The 22,772-nt window shown below is 49.4% G+C and overlaps 1 protein-coding gene across 1 annotated transcript in view; it reads right to left on the bottom strand.

Moving 5' to 3' along the window:
* The window catches only part of ITPKB (inositol-trisphosphate 3-kinase B), a 100,327-nt gene extending 80,742 nt beyond the window's left edge, over positions 1-19,585 (bottom strand). Inside the window, exons 1-2 of the mRNA XM_058533594.1 lie at positions 19,272-19,585; positions 15,824-17,938 (exon numbers count right to left, since the gene is read on the bottom strand). Of these exons, the coding sequence (XP_058389577.1) occupies positions 15,824-17,731 (1,908 nt within the window). The 5' untranslated portion in view covers positions 17,732-17,938; positions 19,272-19,585. The remainder of the gene's footprint in view (positions 1-15,823; positions 17,939-19,271) is intronic.
* Between the last annotated feature and the right edge of the window lie 3,187 nt (positions 19,586-22,772).

Genomic DNA, 22,772 nt, shown 5'->3' with positions numbered 1-22,772 from the left:
AGCACAAGAAAAGATGTTCGACACTATTAGGAAAGAAAATTAAAACCACAAGGGACAGCCCTGTATAACTATCAGAGTGGCTAAAACGAAAAATAGTACCACCACCACGCGCTGGCAAGGATGCAGAGACACTGGACCACTCATATGCTGCTGGCGGGAATGCACAATGGTGCGGTCACTCTGGAAAACCGGTCGGCAGTTTCTTAAAAAATTAGACAAATATGTTACTGCCATATGACCCGGAGATTGCACTCCTGACATCTGTCACAGAGAAATGAAAGCTTATGGTCACACAAAAACCTGTACATGAATGTTCACGGCAGCTTTATTCGTAATAGCCAAACACTGGACAGAACACAGATGTCCCCTCCTAAAAGGGACAGTTTAATCAGAATCTCAGATGAAGGCAAGGCCTTCATACCGAGGCTCAGTAACCCAACTTCCAACTAAGGAATCCCCGAGAGCATGGCGGTCACTCTACCTCTGACAGGCTTCACCTCGTGGCAGGTGGCTCCCCGCCCCACGTGGCACCTTCACGGTGCTCACACGGAGACCACCTTCATGTGGTGACACTGCTGTGCTCTCTCTAAGGAGGCGCCACAGCATCCTCCGAGTTCACACCCTCCAGTCTCAGCCCTGCCCGCTGAAGCGATGCAGAGAAAATCTCTTGTAGGTGAAGAACCCCGAGACGGCCATCTACGGACAGCTGGGGCGTCCCGTCCTCCTGCCCCTTTGGAATCGACTTCACCCCTTTGCTCGTCCAGTGTCTCCTAATATAACTGAAGCCTGTAGGCAGGTAATGCAACTTGATGCACTCAATTCCAATTTAGGTGCTAATGGTATGTCTGAAATATAAACCCACACCAGGCTTTACCTGTGTCATTTAGAAGGGTCCAGGATGCCTGGAGTCTGGTATCACCTTATCCTGCGAGCCCCATGAAATGAAGAGGCCCATGATGCTCTCTCTGGGTGGCCAGAGGACATCGGACATGTACAGATCTGTGCTGCATACCTGCTGAGAGCCCCCGTCCCACAGACAGCACTGCCCTCCCTCCCTCGCCCTAGAGGAGGCGGCAGGCCGAGGGCCCAGGGCCCAGGGCTGCAGAACAAATGGCTGGATGCCCTCCCCTTTCCCCGCTGTCAGGGGCTCACTGCCCAGCTCTGTCTGCAGCAGTGAGGAGCTCTAACTCTTTACTGCCCTTTCGGGTTAAGAGTTTTCCACTTTCCCCCCACCAGGCCTGGGGGCTTCAAGCTCCAGCAGCTCACGTTTGCTGCCTTTCCATCTACGAGCCTGTGTTTTTGTACAAAGGCCCATTCATTTAGAAGGAAAAGAATCATCTCTTAGTTCCACCTCTGTGAATAGAAAGTTGATCTTGAACCAGACTAAAATGCTACTCCGGGGCAACTACATGAAGACAACTCTCTTGCCCCCCGGATGTAACATGTCCAAGGCGACAACAACCCTAAACCCCTCAGCCAGCTCCGAGGCCTGTGCTTCAGACCCCTCATCAGCCCACCCATCTTCCTCTGCACTCAACACAATTAGTCCCCGTCCTCTGAAAGCACGGGGCCCAGAACTAACTCAGCACTCCCTCTGCACGGCACTCCACCATCCTTCTCTGTGCTCCAGATGACAAACGGAGGATTAATGGAAGGGGCAGGGACTCGGGGGCATTGAACCGATGAGTTCAAATCCAGCCCTGCCACTGGCCAGCCGTGCTCCTGGGATTGGCCACCTCATCTGTCTGATCCTCAGTCGGCTCTCTGTAAAAGGAGGAAAATAATATATCTCTTGCAAAAATTAAATGAAATAATGTATGGAACATGCCTGGCACATAGCAGATACTTCAGCAATCATAGCTGCTATTATTTTATTATTATTGTGCAGCCTAAGACTGCTCAGCATTTTTAACAGCTGCCCCACACAGGTAATGCATACTGAATTTTTGGTAACATCATAACTCTCAGTGACTTGCATAAGAAATATTGATGGGCCAGGTCCCTTTCCTTCCCATCCTTCGTGCAATGGACTTTTTAAAACCTCTCTCTTTTATAATACCTGGTCATGGGGTCATACTGAACTATTTTCTGAAGTTCTTGAAATCTTCCTTCCAAAGTCAGTGTCACACGTCCACAAACCACAATCGGAGGCCAGGGTAATGATGGGCAGCAACAGGCCACGTGGGACATTCAGGGCGCTTCCCTCCAGGCTGACCCACATGGACACTTAGGGCCGGCTCCCTGCCGCTGCGACTCTGGGTGAGACTCTCCCGCCTTCTCCTGGGGATGTGGTATTTGAGGCCAATGGTGACAGACCAGAAAATCCAGGCCAGTCCAGAATGCCAAAGAGAGAATGCCAGCAAGAGCCCCTGGACGTGCTGGACTCAGATCAGCTTCTCGGTGAGAAGCAGCAGCCTGCGGTGAGGCGGGAGGCAGCTCCCGGGAGGGAGCAGGCTGATCTTTAACGTACAGTGTGATACCACAATGTAAACAGCGTCCCAACGCCGCTCCATATGGCTTTAGCCTGGGATAGAAATTAATTACCGTCCTGTGTACATTTCCAGGTCAGGGCAATAAGGGAGACACTGTCCACCGCACTCACCATTCAGACCGCTGCTGAGGTCAAGGCTGCCACATACTAACAAGTTCTTTTCGTGGTTTCATTCCTCCCAGACACCAGCCCCTCCGTCCCTGCAAAGGCAGAAGGAGACTGGGGCCTGGGGCAGATGTCAGCGCAGACCAGGCCTGAGACCGTCTCTCCAGAAGGATGCATGGCCCCGAAAGTTCACGTTATGGAGACAACAGTTCAGTGCCTGCAAACTCTGCCTGATGCCTGACAGCCTTCTTGGGGCGTGAGAAGGCTCGCATGGACCAGCGGCCGGCAGGAAAGATGCAAACCCCACGGGTTAACACCGCAGGCTGCCCTCTCCATATTACAGCCAAGAAGGAGAGAGGGGTTTCCACATCACACATCACATGTGTAGCAAAGTAGAAGCCCGTGTTGGGCAGGCAGGGTGCTCAAGACTGTGGTGATGTCCGGCGGAGGAACAGTCTGTGCTGCTCTGGCGAGGCTCGTCTCCACACAGCCCAGCTCCTGCCAGCATCTGCACAGCTTCCCAGGGCCTTCCTGGGACCCTGAAGTGAGCTGGTATGCCCAGGGTCAGCCACCTGGCCGGGTTTTCCCTCCACACCACCACCCAGCATCCCGGCCCTGAGGGTCAGTCCAGCAGGCCTGATCAGCCAGGACAATGGCAAAGAGCAGCCGTGTGACTCGGCAAGTGCTGGGCAGGCTCTCCTCTGCTCACGTCAGAGAGGAGGCAGGGGTGGTGCAAAGTGGGCTGCAGAGACCCGCCAGCCTGGTCGTCAAGGCCTCATTGGGTGTGCAGTGAAAGAAAGCACCTCTTTAATCTAAGAAAGATCCTGTTTTAACAAGCATGTGCCCAGCCTGCCGCCAGTTAGGGCACAGGGAAGCGATGAAGGCCAGTTAAATCACACACATCTTCAGAGACGTCCCTGGTGAGAAGAGCCACTGTTATACAAAGTGGTGGTGTTTTTTATATATGCATATATACATATATATATTTCATTCTCTCTCTTATGAGTTATAGTGACTCTAAAGATGCACCTAGAAAGCAGAGGAGCAAGAGGAGGGGAGAGAAGGAATGGAGCCTTCTAGACCCCAAAATGCTGGGCCTTCGGTGCCTGGATGACCTCAGCCAGTTTCCACCTCCCCAGCAGAATCAAGAGGCTGGTCTCAGGTGAGTAACCTGACACCCCTTGCCAGCAGCTGAATACAGTGGATTGTTTTTTCAACTTCAAGTTCTGAGCCCTGGTAACACAATGAGGCCTCTCTGGCAACCGAGAAACCTCCGTGGAAAAATAAATCCTGCTGCCTATTTTGTCATCATCCTCGACAACGAGCTGCACTTGAGATGAGGTGACTCGGGCCACTCAGTGAAGGCAGGTTAGCGTGACAACCAGGGAGGAGGGGCTGGAAGACGGGGCTACCTCTATCCACGCCTGTTCTGTGCCAGGAACCTGAGCAGCATAATCTCCTCTCAGCTTCACAAAAGTGAGAGAGGGCCATTATCCTTACGTTAGAGACGAGGAAACTGAGGCTCAGAGAAGTCACTTCCCTGCCAAGGTCTGGGACAGCGTGAGGGTGTGAATTCAGGTCTGGCTGCCCTGAGCTGCACCCCCTCACATACTCCCCCCAGACCCCACACCCGTCTCCAGCAGACCATGTGACTCTTTGCTCATCAGAGCCACCCTCCTCCAGCACACACCTCCTACAAACCTCAGCATCAGAGAGCCCCCAGACCCCACTTTTCCAGCAAGCAATACCCCCTCGGGCATCCCGCTCCACTTTCACCTAAACAAAGAGAATGTGCAAACCGCAGGTTCAGCGTCAGATGCTGAGGAATGACGCCACGGCTGCCTCTGAAGTCCACGATGGTTTATCCAGCATTTAGTATGTCCAGTCACTGTACTAGTCACTTCAGATTACCTCCTCTAAGGCTCACAACCTTAAAATAGGTATTATCAGTCCCATTTTACAGATGTTGAAACTGAGGGGCAGAAAGCTAAGACATTTCTCCAGGGTCCCACAGTCAGGAAGTGGAGGAGCTCAGATTCAAACCCAGGACCGTCCTGACTCCATACCGGGCTCTCTACCAGCACTGTGCCACCTAACCCTCCCCCCCACGGCTCTTCCACAGGTTCAGGCTCAGCCAACGCTTACTGAGCAGAAGTCCCCCTCGAGTTTTCCTGAGCGTGTCTCTCTGGTCAGTTGGGGTGGGGGTTGCCCGAGGCCCCATTTCAGCCCATTCAACAAGAGCACGTTCACAGCACAGCTGTCCAAGCACCCCACCTTTTATCAGTTGAGCATCCATTTGGGTGGAGGTCAATCATGGCATTAAGGCTGGGGTCGGGGGGGGGTCTCTTTCTTTCCAACCTCCCAGAGCCTTTGGATCCAGAACAGTCCCTCTGCTTGACCACTTCTAACAGGGACAGCAAACCCCTCAAGGCCTTTCCCCAGACTCCTTCTCCAGTGGCTGCTGCCCAATTCAATTTCTCTACTCCCTTCTCCACAGCACGCACGGAAGCCTCCTGCCAATACCATGCCAACACCAATTCATTCTTGATTAACTCATATTTAATGAATGGGCTTGTTTAACGGCTATACAGCTTGTTCTTGAGTTCCAAAAATCTCAAGTATGTCTGTTGGCATCAGCTTTGCTGTAGAGGGCAGCTCCCCAAGAACAGGGATGGCATCAATTAAGCCATTCTCTGCAGCACAGGTATCTGCAGACAGACGTGGTAGATAAAGGACAGACACTGGGTGCAACATCCACTTCTCCACGTGGGCGACCACCAGGAGGTCGGTCCAGCTCCAGGAAGAGGCTTCCGGATCTAGCCCAGGGCCCGGCCATACGTAGGAATCGCCGGGTATATACCTGCTGAATGTAATGTCTGCTTTCAGACTTTGCTGAACCCCTCTCTCTCACCTTCCAGGACACAGAAGAGAAAACCACTACGTGGTATTGGAAAAATCAACGCTCCCATTAAGTATCCTCAAATCCGAGACGGAGTGAAGTCTCCTGTCAGTTATTCAGGAGCTGACGGCCCTGTTGCAGGAACCTCAGACCCCTGCTTGGTGGCCCCCTCCTCGCTCACTCCAGCCTTCCCTCACGTCTATCACATCGCATCCTCACCTACGAGTTAGCAAACCGCAGGGGCAGGAAGCTGCAGTCAAGTCCGCACTGGCCTAGACGGTCACTCAGGCAGGAGGACGCTACACGAGCAGCTGAAGTGGAACCAGCACATAATCCAGAAGGTCCACTCAGCCTCGCTCTCCTGCGCACACCGCAGCGTCCACGTCAGACCCGGCTCTGCGGTGGACATAGATCATTCTCGACACAGTCCTTAGCAATTTCTCTTCCAGCAACACAGACGTGGGGATATCTTGCATTAATACAGTGTTTGCCCTCATCCATCCTCTTTTTGGAAAGCTTTAAAAGCAACATCATCACACTCATAATTATAACTAATTTAGGCAGGAAAGAATACACACTTTCTCCAACGACCCTACAAACACCATTGCATTTGAGACTCACAAAGACCAAGTGAAGTAGGGAGACTTGATCAACATACCCATTTTACAGATGAGGATACCAAAGCCCAAGAAGGCCAAGTGCCAAATCTGAGAGTCACTACTCTTTCCAGCACCCTGCACTCCTGGAGTACGCCCAGTAAAGTTCTCCAGAAGGCCCTGAGTCTCCTAAATTACTTGGAATTAGCAAGATGCCCAATACCAATGAGTACTTAATGCTGTGATGATGATGATGGTGAAAAGGAGGAAAAGGTTTCAGTGACCTCATGTAGATTAAATGACGCATTCAAAATACCCCCTACATTAGCAAATTTTGTATCTGTAAGGATTTTGCAGTAGTTTCTCACACCCTAACAGTATCTTCCTAACCTCCTAGCTTTAACACACAGCAACCAATTATCCTCCCCTTGGCTCAGCAATCTGGGTCTCAGGATTTGCTGTCCCAACAAAACCTTCTGGCTGTTTCTTAAGCTATTGGCTGCGGTTGGATTTTCCACTTGACATTGTTAAGAGATTAAACTGTTTATCTCATTGTCATGCACAGGCCTTTTCAGTTTCCTGCTAATAGATTCTGGTCAGATAAGGATTACAGAAGTGATACTCCCAAATTCCTCTCCATACCCCAGCCGGTATCCTTTCCCCAGAGTTAAGAGGTATATTTTATTAAATTTACTCTTCAGATAGCTAACTTGCAAAAAGAAAACATTACACACCCACGCACAGCGGAGGATTAGATGAACGCCAGCTCCTATACAATTGCGGAAGGAGCGCTTCACGGGAGATCCTGCTGAATTATACGTTTTACGACTCCGTCATCAATTGCCATAGAGAAGAAGAAAACAAATTGAGCTGAGCCTGGAAAGAATGTCAGCGAAACTGGAAAAACACATGCTGGGAACTGCCTGGGGGGGGTGCAGTGACCTCGCCTGCAATTGCTTAGGTCCCACCAACTCGCAGCATACCAAGAGAGACTGCAGACTGAGCCGGTGGATGGCCAGTCACCAGGGAACCAAATCCCTCCGTCCCGCGGTAGGCTGAAGACTCCCCGTAGGGTATGAAAATATCAAGCGCTGGTACTATAAAATGTATTGCAGCTTCTTCTTGGAAAACAGTACAATCAGTTTATTCATTCTGATTAAATGGATGATGGGGAGCGGGCAGAATGCAGAGAACCCTTTAAGAGCGATAAAGAAAGAACACTGCTGTCAATGCCCCAAAAGCCAAAGGCCTCATTCCTGCCCTCCGATGCAGTAAGACCAACTTGATAAACGTGAGCAAGTGGACCACTCTTTCAGAAGAGTTCTACTTGGCCAAGGACGGGGCCTTACACTGCATCATTAATACATATTATCATCTCTGGGTTAGGCAAACCCTAATCTTAGTCACCAGGTCAACGGAAATAATCTCAATGCCTATGTTTGAGATGCTGTATCATTTCATTTTCCCTTTCCACCCAGAATCTCACCACAAAAGTAAAATGCTAGATTAACAGGATAACAGCAAACTTTATGAGGGACGATCCTCTTTAGTTGAAAATTCACCACCGCCACCCTAGGTTGAGTGAGAAGTTTTTCAACTTATTCAGAGATGGGGAAGTAAAAACATATCCTCTCCCTCCCCCTAAATGAAATCATACATAAGTATGAATTGCAGAGGTTCATTCTGCTTGCTTACTGCCTGTAGCTCCTACTTTTTGGTTACTTATAAAACTTATTGGCTGGTTTAGAGCAAAATAAAAGTAAAAATTTCAGGAAATAAAAAATGTAGTATTGACCGCTGCCTGAGGAGATATCTTTTGTTGCATGGGTTTATATTAAGTGATATCAAGTCAATAAAATGCCCAAGTAAAGCTCAACGGAGGGGAAAGATCAGATTTCTAACAGTGAATTCTTAACGGAATTGTTGAGAGACACGCCAGACAAGTTAGTCAAAAGCCTGTGTGATTATCACAAGTCATTCCTCATCAGAGAAAGCTTGAAAGGCCCTGCTTTCAAGTAACAAGCATCCGAGTGGTCTTCCCTGCACAAACATTGTGCAAAAAGGTGTCATCATGGACCTTGTCACTTGAGGCCTATACAGTGTGCATTTCTGCTGCCAAGCTATTCACCTGTGTGTCTCTCTGATTCTCAGCCTGAAAGTAATCCCCAACCCCAAATTTTTCTTTTTTTTTGGTGAGGAAGATTGGCCTTGAGCTAACATCTGTTTCCAATCTTCCTCTTTTTGCTGAGGAAGATTGGCTCTAAGCTAACATCTGTGCCCCTCTTCCTCTATTTTGTATGTAGGACACCACCACAGCAAGGCTTGATGAGCGGTGCATCGGTCCGTGCCCGGGATTCAAACCTGCAAACCCTGGGCTGCCGAAGCAGAGCATGTGAACTTAACCACTACACCACCGGGCCAGCCCTGACCCAACCCCACAATGTAACAAAAAGAAAGTACACTAGGACACAGAGATAGAAGGTAAGACCAACCTTATTCTCAATGTTCCATGAAATACACTTCAGGAAAACTGTATGGTTCTACGATAGCCTGTGAATTCACAGGTAGCCTATGAATACTGGTCTTTGAGAAATTAATTTCATTCCAGTCTTTTGGCCATGGCAGAATCATTTTCCAAGATTGTATGGGGATGAAAATGGAACTTAAAATCCCACGATTGCCACAGGGCATTTCTTCCAAGGGGCCCAACGAATTTTCCAAACAGAACTGCCTCACCAGTACTCCAGATGTCTCCCAGCTCCCCCTGGACTAACATTTATTGAGCCTCCACCAGGCGCCAGGTGTGGGCCCGGGCACTTTCATCAACACTGCATCACCGCATTCTCTCTACCCCGTGAGGTCATGCCTTCTCCCCCATTTTCCAGAAGGCTTAGATGGAGACTGGGATTTCACCCCAGGTCTCCTAAACCTCAGCCCAGCACCCTTACCCCATGATGAGGTCGCAGGAATAAGCCATGAGCCCACCTTCGTTGTTCTTTTTTTCCTTTCTTTGTTCTTCATCTTCCAGATGGTTCCACATTTCTTTTATGGGTAGATAACGCAGCAGAGATATTGTCTCTCATTCATTCACCCAATCCTTTAACAAATGTTTTAAAAACATGTACTGTGTTTAAAGCCACCGTGGATCTCCCAAGATAAGTAAATAGCTTATCCACTAATGAAGTTTTTTAAGTGAAAAGAAAAATGTATACATGGATCTGTAACTATATTGAATATGCTCTGGCCTTGCTTTCCTCATCTGTGAAATGTGGATATTGGAGGAAATGAGCTCTAAAGCCTCTCCCAGACCCAAAACTATATTACGTTAGCTATGTAAGTTATAGAAAAGTTTTTGTTATTTTTTTAATAGCAGAACAGAGGCGTAACTGCCTAATGAGATTATATTTATTTATGGTGTCTTTCAGCCAAGGAGGCTTGAATTGTCTTTACAATAATGGTTCACCCCTGGAAAAATGAATGGCCAGCTGTCTGCCAGGACCGCAGCGAGGCTCAAGGTTGGTGGCAGAACTACAGCAGTCGAGTTTGACTCTAGGGCCATGGCACCAGGTTGGTGGATTCTTCCAGACCACCAAGATGGCCTCCACAGTCAGGTAGACTGGACCCATGGGTCTGAGGGAAAGCTACAATGCTGGGTGTTTCTGCTGCACGTTGTTGAGACCGCCTATAGCACCACCGTCCTCGGTTCACTAGGTTAATAGTTAATGCAGTCCAGGAAGGGCACACAGTCTCCGAAGAACTGGACATACCAAGTCCCAACATCCAGATGAGAACATGGCAGCTGGCACTCTAACAGAATCTTCATATCACCAAGGAGTGCACAGTTGGGTTTGGTGTGATTTCGTAAACAAGAACTCCTCCCCTAATTCACAAAAAATACATCATTCACAGTACCAATTCTACCTGGGTCAGGAAAAAAATCACTTCAAAGCATACTTGTCACAGATTTGAGGGCACAATGTGCATAACCTACAAGACCAAGGTCTCATCTCCTATCAAAACCCATAGAACTCTCTACTCCGAAGGTGTGACCACACAGGATTTAGAAGAGTTCCTGAGTTAATTACGAATCACCTGATAATTACAAAGTTTTTTCTACCAAGATATATATTTCTTTCCATTAAATACTTCAGAATTCTACCTTTAGATAACTTATGTCGAAACCTGACAAAATAAAATAAGCCTAAACAATGTTATCAATGCTCCTAGGAATATAAATAAACTACAGAGAACTAATCTAATCTGTAACTACATTTATCAGGTATGTGCCAACAAAATCAGAAGAGTGGCTGGGTAGCAATTCAGCGCTTAAAAACAAAAGTTCTGAAAATGATTTATGAAACACTTGAAGTACATTTCTCTAAAAGCAGCAACCAACTGGTTCAATGCATTTTTCTTGTAAAACCTAGAGGCTAGGTGAATCTTGAGCTGTGTTTTTGCACTGCCTAAACATCAATCTCTCTTTCTCTCTCTACTCTACCTTTATTTGAAGGGATTTTAAGTTGGCTGAATCACTTTTATCTTTGATAAAACAAAGTCTTTTGAAGTGATGTTTTGGCTCTGTGTAGGCAAAGCCTCAGTTTTTTAAACTTACATGTCTGAGGAGGCCAAAGCCCTCAGATAACAGAATGCATCTTTTACTTTTCAGGTTAATGTTCTGGCATTCTCCCAGCACAGCCTCTAATATCAGTCTAATTATTAATGAGAATCTTGGGTACTGTACTGATGATTTATTCTGATGATGCTTTTTCAATGTGAAATAACAAAGAACCATTCTTCCGGTAAAGAGAGAGAAGAGAGGCAAATCAATCAATGGGTCTTAGTAAAAGCACAAAATTAAATGTGCCCAGTTTCAGCCTCAGGGCCTGAGGTCCAGACCAAAGAAATCTTGTCACACTTCCGGACACTCTGAAGTGTGACATACTTCACACACGTCAGGGTTTGAATCAGATGTCTAGAATTATATAGTCACAGTGAGTTAGAACTAGACAAACTCTCATGGGATCATCCTCATGCGATATGCACATTTTAAAAGGAGGAAATTGAGCCGAGAGGCAGGGCCCACGAGTGCGTCCTTGGGTCCCTCTGCTTCCCTGAGTCCTGGTTTCCTCATCCCTAAACAGACCAGAGTAACACTGGGAACCTCACATAAATGACTCAGGGTCCTCCCAGATCTGAAAGGTGCTGAGGCCTTGCTGGCAAGATCCTCTCCACATACCTGAGAGAGAAGAAGGCCGCCGCATCTCAAGAAAACAGCATATGCAAGCTGACCTGATAACCCCACAAACCAGGGCCTTCAATATTCTCATCCAGAAAAGAATTTTCTACTTAAAAGTACTCACCACTAGATTCGTTTTTTAAAAATATCCCTCTAAGGTTTTTAAATTTTAATTTGGTTTACCCCCAAATAAAAATTTTACCGTTTTCAAAACCACATAAAACCATTTTAAACTCTTTGAATTTTTTAGTACGTGTATGAGTTAGTTTTTAGTTTTTCATTAAAAAAAGACAACAAAACAAGTCAATACACAAAAAAAAAGGCAAAGGAAACAAAATTCTAATGGCCCTTAAAAAACAGTAAGCACCAAGATGCCAAGGATTTTGTATTACACTTCTTTATATATTCACCCAGGTAACTAGGCCAACGTTTTGTTTTGTTTTGTTTTTTGTACACACAATTGATAGTACAATTTTGGAATAAACCAATAAAATCTGCTTTTTAAAGTAAGATGCATGCATATTTTAATAGTACTTTAAGCCTGATGTTTCAACGCCCCAGATACTCTTGAATGGAATAACAGAGAAAAGTAAAGAAGTCCTGATTAATTTTTAGTTGTCTTAAAGAACAAAAGAGAGAACACCATCCTTGTTCAGTGCAATTGACTTGTGTTCAGATCACAGAGAACAGTGAGTGTGAATATGCCTAATTTAAGCCACTGAACACAAGGCAGGTAAGATAATTACTTCCGAGCAAATTTCAAGTGTCTGATGCTTTATAAACAGACAGGCAGATGTAAAAGCTTGGAACATTCTATTTCGGGGACAGGCATATCTGTCAGGCTCAGCCGAAGACGTAGGAAAGGCCTGAAGCACTTTGCATATTTCTGAGGATGTCCTTACAGCTCCTACCCATGGAAGCAAATGACGAGAGCTGGCCTTCTCATCACATTCCCGACCCGGCAAAAGGCCTTTGCTAATTTGCATAATCTAAACGGTTAAGTAATTTTCAAAGTGCATTTCCAAACAACTTGCTTTTCACTTTATTTTTAACTATATATAGGGAGGCCTTCTGAATTCCCTGTGTACTGCCTCTGGGACCTCCCACAGGGAGACCAGACAGCAGGAGAGGTAACAAAGCAGCCAGGCTACAGGCTTCTCTAGGCTGTCACCTCCGCCTGCACACAGCATCACACACAGTCATGCCTCCCCAGAGCTAAAGAATGTGCCCCACGAGGCCTGAAAGGTTTAATTCTGTGGAAAGGCAGAGCAGCAGAAAAAAATTCTCAGTGTTGGTCTCAGGGCCAGGGCTTGGTTGTGTGACTGGAGGCTGAACATGCAATTTCAAACCTGTGTGTCTGAGTGTGTGTGAGAGTGTGTGAGCATGGGTGAGGGTGAGCATGGGTGAGGGTGAGCATGTGTCAGGGTGTGTGAGTTAATGTGAGCAAGTGTAAGGGTGTCTGTGAGCGTGTGTAAGTGTGTGTGAGTGAGGGTGAGCATGTGTGAAGGTGAGTGTGTGTTGGGGTGTGTGAGTTAATGTGAGCATGTGCGAGGGTATGTGTGAGCATGTGTGAGGGTGTGTGTGAGTGTGAGCATGTGTGAAGGTGAGCATGTGAGCGTGAGCATTGTGAGGGTGTGTGTGAGCACGTGTGAGGGTGAGCGTGTATAGTGTGAGCATGTGTGAAGGTGAGTGTGTGAGTGTGAGCATGTGTGAGGGTGAGGGTAAGCATGTGTGAGGATGTGTATGAGCATGTGTGAGGGAGGGTTAGCGTGTATGAGTGTGAGCATGTGTGAAGGTGAGCATGCGAGTGTGTGCGTGTTTGAGGCTGTGTGTGAGCATGTGTGAGGGAGGGCGAGCATGTATGAGTGTGAGCATATGTGAAGGTAAGGGTGAGCATGTATGAGTGTGAGCGTGTGAGAGCAACTGTGTGAGCACAGGTGAGGGTGAGCATGGGTGAGGGTGAGCATGTGTGAGGATGTGTGCACCTGGAGCGCAACGCAGCAGTATAAACAGAAGCAGCAAAGTGCAGAGAGGAGAACAGAGTGTTGGTACTGTAGCACCTCAGACAGCAGGGGCTCAGGTTTTATCTATAAAACACAGAAAAAACCAGCCAAAAGGCCCAATCAAGATGTTTGGCCTTCTGTAGATAAAATATCAGTATCAGGTAATCAAGTGATTTTTGACCCAATGAGTAGAAGTTTTGGTGTCACAGATAAGGCTCCACCATAACAATCTGTACAAGAGAAAGAAAACTTAGCTTATGGTGCAAGCAGTCAACCAAAAGTTCAAAAGTCCCTAGGATCCCATAATTTCCAGTTGATTACCCACCCTCCCCCCACACACTCTCCCAATCAGTGTCACGTGATTCAGAGAGCGAAGCTGGCAGGGGATGTCTCCCTGGCTTTACTCCGTGGGTGTCTGAAAACCTATTTAAAGGTGTGAGGTAGGCTGGACAACAGACAGGCTCATTTCTGCTTCTGGACCTGTTAGCTAACTTGAGAATACCACTCATCCCTCTGGTTGATGGCATCGCTCGAGCAAATGAAACAAAATTATCACCTGTCAAGATTTATCTCCCCTTTAACTCCCTTCCGGACAAGAGCCCTTTTCAAACATCAGGACAGACAAACTGTTTTGAGAAGCAGCCAATAGGAGCTGCTAATCCACCACTAGAAAAGGCGAATGGAAAGTTGGAGAACAAGTTGAAGTAACTTGAGCTGTACCGGCTATGTTTCAGGGTTTAAAAAGCAAATGAAGGGGCCGGCCCCGTGGCATAGCAGTTAAGTTCCCTTGCTCTGCTTTGGTGGCCCAGAGTTCGCAGGTTCAGATCCCAGGCACGGACCCACACATCGCTTATGAAGCCATGCTGTGCTGATGTCCCATATAAAGTAAAGGAAGACGGGCACAGATGTTAGCCTAGGGCCAGGACCAATCTTCCTCAGCAAAAAGAGGAGGATTGGCAACGGATGTTAGCTCAGGGCTAATCTTCCTCACCAAAAAAAAAAAAAAGCAAATGGGAGGAGTGGAACAGAGGACCATCTCATTCCCTAGGCCTTCAACTGTAGCCAAGAAGGCAGAATAATCTGGGCCATGCCTTCAGTGAGAAGCATCTTCCACCTGCCCTTTACCACCATCCCCTTCCAGGTGGACCCTCCCTCCTCCAAAGGTGATGTGCCCATGTCCTGGCCACAAAATGCCAGGCTAAGTGGGGCCAGATTTTGTATTCACATTTGCCTCCCGATCATCAGCAGAGTTTCATGAAAAGAAATGCCTGGTCTTCAAAAATTCAGACTGTGATTTCTGAAATGGGAGTCAGAGAGAAACATGCCTTTAAGGTCCAAAAATACCTTAGAGAAGGATGTTGAGCAGAAATATGAAGTTCTCAGTTGCTGTGGTTTAAGTTCTTGAGGTACAATGAATAGCATCTGCTCCTCAAGATGAGATTGGAAGGCTACCTACTACAATAAGACACAGACTCTCCCACGAGGTAGCACAGGAACCCGTGCGCGCTGAACTAGGAAATTCCCCATGCTCTGGAAAAGCTGAGAGAAAGTCCAGACCTTTTCAGAAGTGCTAGCTTCAACTCTTACGTCTTCTGTAAGATATGATCCTCCCCAAAGTGAAAACAGCCAAGGACTGAGATTAACTATGTCACAGAAATAAACTCCTGTCCACTGCCATAGCCAGAGCAAGATGTTAGTACGGTGAATCCAAAAAGATGAACTTGAAAACATCCCGAAAATGTACCTGTCCCAGCCAACAAGTATATCCGTTAGGAGTTACCACCCGGGTGCCTATCTCAGGCAATTCAACCTACTATAACATTCTGTTATTAAAGAAACCGGCGGCTTAGCTGAAAGCATGGTTTTCATTTTAATTCATACATCAAACTGTGTCTTACTCACTCTGGCGCCACAAACATTGCAATGTCCTGACTTAACTTACTGAGGCCAGGTGGTTGTTCACCTAACAGATCAGCCACAACCACATCCACAGGTTTCAGGGCCCTGTCACAGAATCACATCACTCATGTTCCCGGCCTGTTAGTCCAGGCTGACTTAATTCAATGAGGTCTCCTTGTCAGTTTTCCTCTGCCTAAATCAATCACAGAATTAAGTGTTTCATCTGATCAGACAAAAACTACACTTAGCAGCTCTGTTCACTATCTTTGGGGATTAATCAGGAAATTTTTCGTAACACTCGTGAATATTATCTTCCCAGGAAGTGAGTGGTGCTAGAGGCACCTTAAAAAACTGTTTCTTAAGGTGTACATGGAAATAGCAACAGAAGTGACTTGGATTCACTGTCCAAGCTACCAAGTGCGTGGTCAGCGCCTAGGCACCTCCCCAGCAAACACACCTGAAGAGAATCATAGGTTGTGACTGCCCCAGGGCCCTGGTCAGAGTCTTCAGGACTCAGCAGAAAGTAAGAAAAACAGGGGACACATGGGGCATGAAAGCAGACAAGGTCTAGACAAATCTCAAGGCAAGACTCACCACTCTGGGCTTCTGCTGGTCCAGGGTATGCAGGAAGGCGGAGTTGGGGTCCAGGCAGCGCTCAGGGTCACTGGAGATGTCCTCCTCCGAGTCCTCATAGGAGGAGGAGAAGCCGGTGGAGGAGGCAGAGGAAGAGGACAGTTTCCTCAGGGGCAGGCTGCCCCGAGGGCTTCCCTGCGCCTCCTCCAAGGTCCCGTCCTCCTGGGCACCCATGTCTGTGATGATGACGGCAGGAATATTGCCCGGGCTGCAGGCCTCTCTCAGGGAAGTCTTGTCCTTCTGCTCTGTGGAGAGCAACTCTGGGCTGGGGTGGGCGTCTCTGTCCTGCGGCTGGCTTCCCCAAGTCCCCTCGGGTTGTACCCCTGTGCCACACGTCCAGGCCAGACTGGTTTCCTCCATGGGGCCCAGCCAAGCCCTGGAGCTCCCAGGCTGCACACCAGCCCTGTCCCCAGGAAGGCACGGAGGTTCTTTCAGATCTTTTGTCGATGGCCAACAGGGCAAAGGCTCCAGCTTTCCGCCACAGAGTATTCCTGCCTCCACCTCCCGGATCCCTGGCTGTGCTGAGCTGCTGCCCCCACGCAAGCCCAGCATGGGAGACCCTTCATCCACTCTGTTAGAGCGCTGCCGAGGCTCCCTGACCACCAGGGCCCCACTCGGGGCTACCTCGGGGCCTACCAAGCCCAGGTCTCCGGGTGGCCTGAACCAGGTCGGGGCCTCCGACGGCTCCGACATTTGCGCGTTCACAGTCCTCTCCTCTGGCCTCTCGTCCGCTTCAGACGCCCCGGAGCCTGGCACGCCACGGGGCAGTTTTCCTTTCTCCACTTTTCCAGGGGGCTCTCCACTGCGGGGACCGCCCCTCTCTGGGGCCAGGCTTGTCTCACTGCCCAGAGACTGCGTCTCCACCAAGGCCTCCCCGGGGTGCACACCCCCAAGCGCGCGGGCCCTCTCAGACCGCTCAATGAGGGCAGGGTCGTGTGGACGGTGTGGTCCAGTGGATGTGGCTCTCGCTGCCACTTCTGTGGTCATCACTAAGTTCTTTCCCACCAGTTCCAAAGGTGGGGCTTGACAGCTCCGAGTTCCCAAAGGAGGCGAGACCCTCTTGTCAATTTCCATAGCTACGGGTGAGCCACAGTGGAGTCTGGCAGGGACTCCCTTCTCCATTCTCGCCGAAGCGGCTGGACCCTGAGCCCCTGATCCCGACCGGGCAGCCGGGCCGGGGACAGGTGCCACTCCTTCCTTGTCCTTCGAAAGGCATGGGCTGGGCGCCCCTCCGCTCCTCCCGGAGTCGGCCTCTGAAGTCTCTAGACATTGCTCCCCCCAGGACTTTGTCCTTCGTTCCTCGCTCTGAGCTAGGACCCTTCCTGGGGGCTGACTGCTGCTGCGGAAGGGGCACGGGGAGGGCGAACGAGCCCTGCCCAAACGCGGGCTGCGGGGCGCTTGGATGGCGGAGCTCTGTGCCTGGATGTGCGCCTCGAACATGCCCACCTTCTGGTTCACCTGCACGTTCTGCAACTCGCGCTGCAGGATTCGCAGCTTCCTCTTGGCTTCCTCCGGCCCCGGAGGGGAGAGGGTACCGGCGGTCACCACCTGCTGCCCGTCCTCTCTCAGGCGACCCGCCCAACTAGGGCTGCCCACGCTGCTGCCGCTGCCGCTGCTACTATTCAGCCTGCGCCGGCCGCTCCGCCAGCCCCCGGGGCTCCCGGGCTCCTCAGGCGACAACGACTCGGCTGGGGGGAAGAGGAAAGAGGCGCCTCTCCCGGGGCTGAAAACGCTGCCGGGGCTCAACGCGGCCCTCCCCGGCGGCGGGGGCGTCTCGGTGCCGCTGGGCCGGGGGCCGCCGCCGCTCTTCACCTGGTTGGCGCTATTCATGATCACCAGGCTGTTGAGTGCATAGCAGTACATAGCCATAGTACTGGGTCCGCCGCGCTGCCCGCCGCCGCGGCTCCCGCTCCGGCTCCGCCACCGGCGCCTCCTCCTCCCGCGGCTCCCGGCTCAGCCTCGCAGGCCCGGCGGCCGCGGCTCCGCGCGCAGATGGAGTGGCATGGCCAGGGCGGCGGGCGGGGGGCAAGACCGCGGGCTCAGCCCCCGCCCAAAGGGCCGTAAACAACAGCGCCGCTGTGGAGACACAAAGAGAAAAGTCAGGACCCCATAGGGCGAGCGTGGGGGACGGGTAGGGGATCCCCAATCTGTCGGGGATCGGGTGCCGTTGGACGTCTCACCTACAGGGGTTGTGCGGCTCGGCGAGGACACAGCCCCGGGGGCCTCAGTCGCCAGCGCGGTTGGGGGTGTGCGTTTCCCGACTGCGCTCCCACCCTCACCCCAGGTGGTGATGCGCTTGGAGGTCCCTTCCAATTCCAAATTCTAAGATTCGTCTCCAGAGCCACACGCACGGGCGGGGGACGAGTACAACTACTTGGCTCCTAAGTGTACAGTGTGCGGGGAGCGGAGTCAGCCGGAGGACACCCCATCCACCGTCTCCGGGTCTCCTCGGCCTGAGCAAACTTTGGTGACATCGGGTCTAACGGGGCAGCCCCCGCCCTCGGACTTCAGGATCTCCCCGCTCCACCCTCTCTGGCCATCAGGGACCGACTCGGAGGGAACCTGCGCGGGACCTGCCTTCCCCCAGCCGCTGCCTGCGCCGGGGGCTGGAAGGGCGCCTGCGTGCCTGCCTTTTACCTTCTGACCCTGGCCTTGGGGCTGCGGCCCTCGGCCTAGGAAAGCCTGGGCGCGCGGGGGGCCAGGGCCGGGGCATTCTTCAGCCCTGGCCTTGTCCCCAGTCCCTAAACAAGTGTGTTTTGTGAGTGTGGGCGCGCCTGCGCGCGCTGGGGACCGAGACGCTGCACGTCCCCTGTACCGGAACCAATAGTCGCCGCCCGCTGTGGTCGCCCCCCGCGCTCGCCCCCCGTGGAGGGGTGTGTGTGTGCGCGCGCGCGCGCGGTAGAGCGAGTCAGCCCTCCGCACGCCGGGTGCCCCAGGACGCGGCTGCCCCTGCGGGCTCTGGGACCCGCGCCCACTCGGGGGAACTCCAGGGAGTGAGAGGCTGCAGCCCGGCGGGAGCCCCGGCCCCGCAAACCTCCGGGGGCCCGCGCTCTGACTCCCGGGGCGGCGCGGCCGAGTGCAGGGCTTCTCCGCATCCTGAGCAGCCTCGCCCGGCGCCAGCGGAGCTGCCCGGCGGCCCGAGCCGGCGGACGCCTGGAGCGCCCCGGGGGAGGCGGCGCGGAGCCAGCAGCCCGGAAGGCGAGCGGGGGAAACGCCGACAACTCGTCTCTCCCTCCTCTCCCCGCACCCCTACTCCACGCCACCCCCCAGATCAAACCCCCTTCCCCGGCTCCTCAGCCCACCTCTCTGTGCTTTTTCAGAACCTGGAACGCTCCGATTCGCTGCAGCGCAGAGGGCGAGGGGAAAGAGGGTTCAGAGGCGAGAGCCATTAAAAAGCCGCCAAACTTACCTGCAATTTCTCGGATTCCCGGGTCCTGTGCAGACTACATGGCCCAGGCACGCAGACCTAGTAGGAACAAGATGGCTTTAAAAGCAAAAAAGTTCAGAAATGATTTCCTCACCAAGCAATGGAAGACAAAAAAAGGGGAGTTCGAAAGAATGGAAAATGCTCCTCGGCAGGGGCCGGGCGATCCGGGCGGTGGCGACTCCGGGCCGGCCCTGCACGCCCTTCTCAGCGGTGGAGATACTGTCCCTGTCAGTGTCTGCTCCGAGCTACTTCAGTGTTTGTTCAATGTGCGATTAAAAAAAAAAAAAAGTTGGGGTGGGGGGAGAAGGTTGGTGGGGAGGAGGGAGGCGGGAGGAGGGAGAAAGGCGGGGGCTTGGGGGAGGAAAGCAGGAAGGAAGTTGTGAGCCTGTCTGGGGTTGAACTCAGCGGAACAAGTTTTTCTTTTCTTCTTTTTTTTCTATTGCTTGGCAAGACCGAGGGAGGGAAACACTTAAAAAAAAAAGTTTCCATTGTTAGCTAACAAAAAAAAAAGCCTTTTAACTTCTGCGGGTTAAAGATATACGATCCATTTTCCACCCCTCCATCAAGCCTTGCTGATGTCTAGCTTTATGAAACTATTTTTGAAAAATGTTTTTAATAAAGTTTTGCTTGTGCATTTTAAGCAAAGCAGATCGTGGGGACTTTTTTAGCATGTAAAACGGGCTAAAATTCTATACAAACGGTTTGTGTTCTTGTACACAAATATGCAAATTCAGAGAAGGTGCTTTGTGGGCACCTCGGTGCAAAGTTGCAGATTTTAAATGCATCGCGGTGGTATTTTGGAAGACTGCTTGGGCTGAGAGCTGTTGACGGTTTTGCAGTGCGATTGCTGGTTGTATAAACACGCCTTTACGTTGCACATTTATCTGTTACTAAATGCACACAGCAAATGTGACTGGCATATTTTTGCACTTAATGGTCAAAGTTACTTTAGAAAAAGAATAGTCCTGAAAAGAAGAAGTCCTGAGACCCCTTGCTCAGTTTCCTGTACCTGGATCATTTTCAAGAGCCTTTTCCCCCTACCATCAGCAAAAAAGGAGGAAGGTGCATGGCTAATATTCCTGGTGGGGGGAATCCTGCTAACTTTAAGCTCTGTGTTTTGCATTATTCACTAAATCCTAAACTACAGCATGTAGTGGAAAGAGGGAAATCACAACTACCAGGCTCAGGAGATTTAAAAATCTAAAGCCTGAATTAGTCCTTATATTCCTATTAGCTAAAATTTAGATGGAAATTTTTACTTTGCTTGTAGCAAACCCATTTCTTTTTGCTTGTAGCAAACAACATCATTGTTTAAATGAGCAAAGCAATGTGCTGCTCAATCAGGAAAAGATCTTCTAGCTCAGAATTCCTGGGAAGCAGACACTGTTGAGTTCTTTCTAATTTTTTTTAAACATGCCATGGAAGAATTGAGCCTAATTCCTCTCCCACCCACAATGGGGCTGAATGAAAAGAGCCCAGAGTTTATTCAGGTGTGGACTCAGGATCTGGGCAGTTGCTAAGGCAGAGAAGTCAGCCCTATCCTTGCCCCTAATTCGCTTCCCTAGTGGCAAGAAAGAGGAGCTGCCAGGTCCCAGGAGACCCACTCTTTGGAGTTTATTTCTGACTGTTCTAGGAGATGTAAACACTCATGTCATGTGTCATGGTGGGAGCAACTGGAGGAACCTAGCAATGCATACAGTGAACACGGAAACTTCGCTTCCCAGCCCCTAGGAGATCTGTCACCTCACAGCCAGACATCATCGGCCTTCCCCCAAATTAAGAAATTCAGGCTTCCTGAATGTACAGTCAGCCTGAAGAATTCTTGCTAGGAAGGCAGCCAGCAGCTGATCAGGTGTGGCTTGCAAAAGGGATTCATTCCTGCCTTGGGCTGGAGGTATAACTAGATGAGAATTCTACCAGTCTAAAATTTTATCCTTGCCACCAAGAGCAGCAGGGCTTGGGGAAAAGATGGAGCAAAAACCCATATCTGGAAGCCAGCGTGGTTGGCTTGCATCCTGAAGCAGAATCTAGCTGCCTTTCATGACTTTAAATGACATGAGAAAAAAAATTATATAGCACTTATTAGCCAGGCACTGTTCTAAGCACATTATCAATATTTATACATTTTATTCCTCATAACAACCCTATGTGGTAGATACTATTATTTTCCTCATTTTACAGATGAAGAAATTAAAGCACAAAGCAGTGAGAAATTTGCCCCCAAATCCCACAGCCAGTAAGTGGTAAGGCTAGGATTTGAATCTGTGCAGTCTGGGTCCAGAAGCCATGCTTATTACTGTTTCTCCATATTCTATACTACTTATCTACAACTGTAGGGAAAGTTAGGAAAAGTTTGCCTAACTTTGCAGCATTCTCATTTTCCCACTTTTGCAATGGAATTTTAAAAATCATAGCTATGAAACTAAGGACAGAAGGGAACTTCCTCAACTTGATAAAGGGCATCTATGAAAAAACCTACAGCTAACATCGTACTTAATGGTGAAGGACTGAACACCAGCCCCCTAAGATCAAGAACAAAGTAAAGGTGTCTGCTCTTGCCACTTCTGTTCAATATTGTACTGGAAGTCCTAGTCAGAGCAATTAGACGAGAAAAAGAAATAAAAGGCATCCAGATTGGAAAGGAAGAAGTAAAACTATATTTACAGATGATATGATTGTTTTGTAGAAAATCCTATGAAGCCTAAAAAAAGCTACTAGCACTAATAAGTGAGTTTAGCAAGTGTACTAGTTTGCTAGGGCTACTGTAACAAAGTACCACTGACTGGGTGACTTAAACAACAGAACTTTATTTTCTCACAATTCTGGAGGCAAGAAGTCTGAGATCAAGGTGTTGGCAGGTTTGGTTTCTTCTGAGGCCTCTCTCATTGGCCTGTGGATGGCCATCTTCTCCCCGTGTCTTCACATGGTCTTCTCTCTGTGTGTGTCTGTGTCCTAATCTCCTCCTATAAGGATATCGGTCATATTTATTAGGGCCCACCTAATTTTAACCTTATTACCTCTTTAAAGACCCTATCTCCAAAGTACAGTCACATTCTGAGGTACTGGGGATTAGGACTTTGACACATAAATTTTGGGGATACGCTATTTAGCCCGTAACAGCAAGGTTGCAGGATACAAGATCAATATAATAAAATCAACTGCGTTTCTATATATTAGCAATGAACAATCAGAAAGAAAAATTTTAAAAATAATGTTTATAATAGCATCAAAAACTATGAAATACGTAGGGATAAACATGACAAAAGATGTGTAAGACCATAAAGTGAAAACTACAAAACATTACTAAGAAAAATTAAAGAAGACCTAAATAAATGGAGAGATATACCATGTTCATGAATTGGAGGACTCAATATTGTTAAGATGTCAGTTCTCCCCAAAGTGATCTACAGCTTCAATGCAATCACAATCAGTATCCTTGCAGGTTTTTATTTTTGTGGAATTGACAAGCTGGTTCTAAACTTC

The sequence above is a fragment of the Diceros bicornis genome, chromosome 38 (assembly GCF_020826845.1).
Source record: "Diceros bicornis minor isolate mBicDic1 chromosome 38, mDicBic1.mat.cur, whole genome shotgun sequence".
NCBI lineage: Eukaryota > Metazoa > Chordata > Mammalia > Perissodactyla > Rhinocerotidae > Diceros > Diceros bicornis.
Note: the sequence above shows the minus strand (reverse complement) of the source record. Positions and strands in the feature narration are given on the sequence as shown.